Raw genomic sequence first — 6,093 nt, forward strand, 5'->3', positions numbered from 1 at the left:
CAGGTTCAGTGTACCAGACGATGCCAGGCTGTTTGCCAGGCTGTTTACCAGACGCTTACACTAGGCCAAATGTGTAGGCACCTACGACCCCAGAACTGGGGAGGTCAAAACACGGGTTGAGAAGTTCAAGGTCATTGCCACATACTGAGCTTGAACTAGCTGAGCTACTGAAGACCCTGTCAGAAAGAATAACAAGTGCAGGAGCCCAGGCGACAGTAACCGGTCAAGAACAGTGACAAGAGGCCCCGCAGCTTTGTTTTTCTAACCATCTGTGGCTATTCTTAGTAAGATCCAAGTCCCCTGCCGGGCTGTGGGGGTGCGTGCTTTAATGCCAGCACTGGGAAGGCAGAGGCAGGCAGGTCTCTGGGTTCCGGGCCAGCCTGGTCTACAGAGATTCAGAGCAGCCAGGGCTTCCCAGAGAAACCCTGACTGGAAAAATGAAACAAAACAAACAAACAAACAAACAAACAAACGAAAATCTAAGTCCCTGCTTTGACTCACAAGCCCTGCTTAGCGGGGCTCCATTTTAACCTCCGGGCCGGGTCATGCTGAGGCTTGCCTTTGCTGGGGCTTCTGTGGACCGCTCGCTCTCCCTAGAGATTCCCGTGGCTTGTCCTCTCACTTCCTTCCAGGCCTTCCCCGACATTGCCATCGCCAACATCCGTCCTTCCCTTCTGTTCTCTCGTCTCCTCCCTTGCTCTCCACTGCGTTTCACTTCTTGCTGGGAGATCGTCCGTGCCGCAGCATACATACGAAGGCCATGGGAGTTGGTTCTCCTCTTCCACCGTGCGGGGCTTAGGGAGCAGCGCAGGTGTCCAGGCTTGCGGATGAGCCACCTCTCGCCTTTTCCCCTTCTGCTTACTTTCATCTTGTAGACATACTTATTTTGGTGTGTGTGTGTGTGTGTGGTGCTCACGTGGCTCAGAAGAGAGCACCAGGTCCCCTGACTGGAGGGACAGATAGCTGTGAGAGCATGCGTGCTGCGAACTGGACCTGGTTCTCCCGGGCAGCGAGTGTTCATGACTGAGAAGCTGCCTTCTGCCTGCTCGTTAGTGTGGTGCTGGGGATCAAAGCTGGGGTCCCCTTACTATTTTTTTTAAGAGTTCTTTATTTATTTTATGCATAAAGTGCTCTATCTGCATGGACAGCTACACGCCAGAAGAGGCCATCAGATTCCGGGTTACGAGCCATCATGAGGTTGCCGGGAACTGAACTCAGAACCAATAGAAGATGCTCTTAACCACTGAGCCATCTCCAGCCTGCTCTCCTTTTTTTTTTTTTTTGAGACAGGGTTTCTCTGTGTAGCCTTGGCTGTCCTGGACTTGCACTTGCTTTATAGACAAGACTGGCCTCAAACTCAAGGCAATCAGCCAGCCTCTCCTGGGATCAAAGGTGGGAGTCACCATGCCCAGCTACATGATTGCTCTGCCTGCATGTACACCTGCAGGCCAGAAGGAGGCAGCAGATCTCACTATAGATGGTTGTGAGCCGCCATGTGGGTGCTGGGAATTGTTATTTTGTCTTTTCGCTGTTCAGAGCTGAGGACCCAACCCAGGGCCTTGCGCTTGTAGCAAGTGCCCTACCACTGAGCTAAATCCTCAGTCTGAGTGCTGGGGATTGGAAGAACAGACCCAGGCTCCCTTACTATTAAGTTGTTTTGTTTTCCCTTACCTGATTATTTGGGTTCATGCAGCCTCAAACAGCTCCCCCTCTTCTGCCAGGCTTGAAAACTTGCCCAGAATCCTTAAGGCGTATCCTCCGTGTTGGGTGCTGTCTAGATTTCCCTCTCGGAACCCCTTTTATCTGGTGACTCTGTGGTGAGACCACAGCCACCATGCTCTGGAATCCTGACTTACCAACCTGCTGGGTTTCTGTCCCCACGCCGCCCTACTCCTCCCGTCGTGGGCCTTCCTGGGCCTTCCTAGAGCGCGGAAGCGGGGCTGTAGGAGCCAGCGCCTGATCCAGCAACAGTAGCTGTCCAAGCCAGTTGCTGGTTTCCCGTAGAGAGCCGGGCACCCCACCTCCAGGTCGGCTGAAGGGAGGGAGGAGGAAAACATTGTCAGGCAGATCGAGAAGGGAACGTCCAGGTGGGGAGGTCTGAGCTCCCTGCAGGCTCAGCGAGGCTCAGAGCGTCTTAGACTTAATCCTGCCCGCCACCGTGCACCTCTGTTTCAGGGAGCCCTCCCTTCCACCCAGCCCCCAGCCTGCCTCCTCCTGCGGCTAATGGACTTCTCTCTGGGCCTCCGCTTGGGGCCTCGGAAGAAGAAGGCTACCTACCAGGAGCCCCCTCCGTACTCCGGGCATGGACCTCCAACCGCCTCTCCCTGCTTGTCCTGTCCCCCTTCCGCCTGCCCCGGCCCCTGCCCCGGCTGCCCCCCTCCCACCTGCACGGCTTGCCCCTCCTTCGCAGCTCCCTGCCCTTCCTGCCCAGGGCTCCCTGGCCCGCCCTGCACCTGCCCTTGCCCTCCTTGCCCTCCTTGCCCTGCCTGTCCTCAGTCCGCCTGTTCCCGTACCTACTGCGTGCCCTGCTCAGCCGCCCCTCTGACCTGCGGCCACCCCTCGCCTTGCTCCGTTTGCCCCTGTGCTGCGGGCCAAAGCGCCTGTCGCGGCCCGGGCTGCTGCAGCGGCCACAGCTGCGGCCGCGGCGTCGCCCGCGGGCCTCGGGGCTCCACAGGCTGCTGCAGCCTCTGCTCCAGGAGGCAGGGGGCTTCTCCAGGGCTCTGCCTGCTGCTCTAGGCCGGGAGGGCGACCAGGTGGTTCAGCTGGCCCTGGGGCTGTGAGTACAGGCGATGGAGTCAGAGGAGCGCTGACCGCGGGGGGCAGGGGACCACTCCTTGGACATTAGTCTCCGGGCGCGTTCCTGCTGGCTGCAGAACCTCCTCCTCTGCAGTTTCTGGAGAGTGTCCCCGGAGCGTTCTCTGCAGCCCTTAGTGGTAAGCGTGTCCGTGGGTCCTTCCTCCCCCCTCAGCCTGCACTGGGGACCCGAGCCTGTGTCCTTTGCATTCCCAAGGATGTGACAGGCTCCTCTAGAGGAACGTTGGGAGGCTTTGTTCAGAAGCCATTTCTGACTGGGGATTCCACCCGCACTCCTGATTGCCTCAAGAGTTTCTGGCCTCCTAAGCTCCTCTTAAGCCAGTCAGAGGAGCCTGACAGCCCTTGGAGGAGGGGAGACGCCAAGCAGGGGGCTCTTGCTATCTCCCTCCCCTGGGATAGCTTTGACATCCTTCCTGGTCTTCTGTGTCCATCCAGGAACCTTCGGCCCGGATGTTTTGTGCTGGAAAATTCTAAGCGTTCGCTTAGCCTCATGACCTCAATCTTGCAGCAGTAATCCTGTCACTGTCTGAGACAGCCAAGCTCATCTGTCTCAGGCTCTCAGTGGTCCTGGCACACATGGGTAAGTGCCCTGGAGGACTGGAGGGGAGAGATTCAAAAGCCACTAAGTGAAGTGCCCTGGAGGATTCAAAAGCCACGAAGCGAGGTGCCTTTTTGGTTTCTGTTGCTTTATATGTGTGCGTGTGTGTGTGTGTGTGTGTGTGTGTGTGTGTGTGTGTGTGTGTATATCTATATCTATTTTTTCTGGAGCTGAGGACTGAACCCAGAGCCTTGTGCTTACTGGGCAAGAACTCTACCACTCAACTAAATCGCCAACCTGCAACAGAGTTTATATAGTCTTATGAATTCACTGTATAGCCAAGGTTAGGCTTACACTCCTATTCTTCCTGCCTCCACTTCCCGAGGGTTGGGATTAGAAGCATGGGCCTCTCCCTTGGTTTTTAAATTTACTTCATCTTCCAATTCCTCCTCCTCTTTTTTCTTAATTTTTATTTACATTGTGTGTTATTTTTTTATTTTTTACTGTTTGAGTGTTCTGCCTGCATGCACACTGCACGCCAGAAGAGGGCACCAGACCTCATTATAGATGGTTGTGAGCCACCATGTGGTTGCTGGGAATTGAACTCAGGACCTTTGAGAGAGCAAACAGTGCTCTTAACCTCTGAGCCGTCTCTCCAGCCCCTGGGTTTCTTCTCTTTGTTTCATTCATTCATTTTTGTTTTTAGTTTATTTAGTTTTGTTTTTTGACAGGCTCTTCCTCTAGCTCAGGTTGGCCTCAAGAGCTCTGTCTTATCCTGCTCAGCCTCCACAGGGCTGTTTTTTTTTTTTTTTTAAAGGTGTGTGCCCCTGTGCCTAGCTGACTCGGGAGAATAGTGATGTCATTGTCTGAGTCCACTGATGAAGCTCAGCATCACTAAACGTGACAGCACCAGGGGGTTTCCTGCTGTCGTGATGCCGTCCGACCCACTCAGCACTACCTGGAAGAGATCCTGGACAAGAAGCAAACAGAACGCTCAACATGACTAACTCAAACCCCAGTGCTGTCTTTCGTGCGCACGCGTGTTCGTGGGTGTGCATACCCTGTGTGAGCGGGCAGGTGCTCCTGGAGGCCGCAGGCTAACCTTGGGTTTGTTCCTTAAAGCAACGTCCATCTTGATTTTGTTTTTCAAAACACAGTCTCTCACTAGGTCCTGTCTCTGTATCTCTGGCTCCGAAATTACACTCTTGCTACCACGCCCACAATTTTCACAGGGCTTTTGAGGATTAAATTCACATCAAGTTTGTGTGTCAAGCAAGTGCTTTACCTACTGAACTAACTCACTCCTCGGCCCCTTATTTAATGAGAAATCCAGGACATGGGAAACATATTAAATGACACAAGGAGGAAGTAAGCGGACTCCGGCGAAGTGTGGGCGATTTTAAAGAGAAAGTGACCCAGTTACCTGGATAGGTCCAACCAAGGCTGTCGGGGAAGGACAGGGGACTCAAGCACAGCTACAGCTGAGAACACTTCGAAACAGCCCAGAGCTGCGTGCCTGGGCCTGAGGCTGTGGGTGTGGACGACCACGTGAACACGTGGGTCTCTTTTTGTTCCAGATCTGGGCATGCCAACTATAAAATGTTATTTTAGAGGTTGAGGAAATTTAACTGTAGGCTGGGTTGTAGTTCTTCCTTGTGCGACAGGATCTGCTCACACAGCCCTGGTGGTCTGGAACTCACTGTGTAGCTCTAGCTGGTCTGAACTCAGTGATCCACCTGCCTTTGCCTCTCCAGTGCTAAGACTGTGTGTTGCCATTCCCAGCAAGTGCTTGTTCTAAAATGTACTTAACGTTTACCTGGGTGTGTGTGTGTGTGTGTGTGTGTGTGTGCGCGCGCATGCGCGCGTGCATTTGCGCGTGTGTATGTGCATACCGCGCATGTGGAAGTCAGAGGCTGTTTTTCGAGCCTATTCTCTGCTTCCACAGCGGGTGTCCGGACAAAGCTTGGGATGTCAGGATTGGGGGCAGGCCCTCAGCCGGGAGCCATCCTCCTGGCTCTGGACTGAGTCTTTAGGATAACAAGGAGTCAGTGCTAATTCTGTTGGCTGTCAACATGGCTCAGGTTGTGTCCCGAGGCTGCAGACAGAGCATGGAGTAAAACATTCTACTTAATCTGAAGTATTCCAGTGGAGAAGGCAGAGGAAGCAGCAGTGACAGACTCCATGATTGCTGGGTTAAATGTGTGTAGGACCATGGAATTATGTGTTCTACATTTGAGTATGTTTGAACATCTTTTAATTTACTTTTATTTTATGTACATTGCTGTTTGCCTACAAGTATGTCTGTGTGAGAGTGTCAGATCTTGGCACTACAGACAGCTGTGAACTGCCATGTGGGTGCTGGGATTTGAATCTGAGCCCTCTGGAAGAGCAGCCGGTGCCCTTAACTGCTGAGCCATCTCTCCAGCCCCATGTTTGAACAGTTTAATAATAAAAGTTCTAAAAGAAACTTCTAAGTTTGGTTTCTAGTGACTCTCTGAGCAGCCTTCCCTGAAAGCTAGGACTTCCTCCTGGCTCCTCACACCCAGGTCCTAGGTCCTGGAGATACAAAGGCCACACTAGCCCCTCTAGCCACCTGCCAGCAAACCTCCCAGTGAGATCTCCTGCAGTTGTACCTCAGGGTGCAAGGGGTCACAGTGACCTTTAGAGTACACATTTTTTTGAACAGAACCTACAATAATCCAATACAATCCCAGGGCTGGCGAGATTGCACAATGGTTAGG

The 6,093-nt window shown here is 53.3% G+C and overlaps 1 protein-coding gene across 1 annotated transcript; it reads left to right on the forward strand.

Annotated features, from left to right (window-relative positions):
• Positions 1-2,223: 2,223 nt before the first annotated feature.
• LOC129684993 (sperm mitochondrial-associated cysteine-rich protein) lies at positions 2,224-5,800 on the forward strand. The gene is made up of 3 exons (XM_055618299.1): positions 2,224-2,933; positions 3,250-3,394; positions 4,170-5,800. Exon 1 carries the CDS (start codon positions 2,224-2,226, stop codon positions 2,734-2,736), a length of 513 nt encoding a protein of 170 aa, XP_055474274.1. The 3' UTR covers positions 2,737-2,933; positions 3,250-3,394; positions 4,170-5,800.
• Positions 5,801-6,093: the final 293 nt, after the last annotated feature.

The sequence above is a fragment of the Psammomys obesus genome, unplaced genomic scaffold (assembly GCF_907164565.1).
Source record: "Psammomys obesus unplaced genomic scaffold, mPsaObe1.curated_primary_1811, whole genome shotgun sequence".
NCBI classification, from domain to species: Eukaryota; Metazoa; Chordata; class Mammalia; order Rodentia; family Muridae; genus Psammomys; species Psammomys obesus.

What these genes read in the sequence shown, in the direction of transcription:
- LOC129684993 (XM_055618299.1), top strand. Translation starts at nt 2,224, where the DNA reads ATGGACTTCTCTCTGGGCCTCCGCTTGGGGCCTCGGAAGAAGAAGGCT.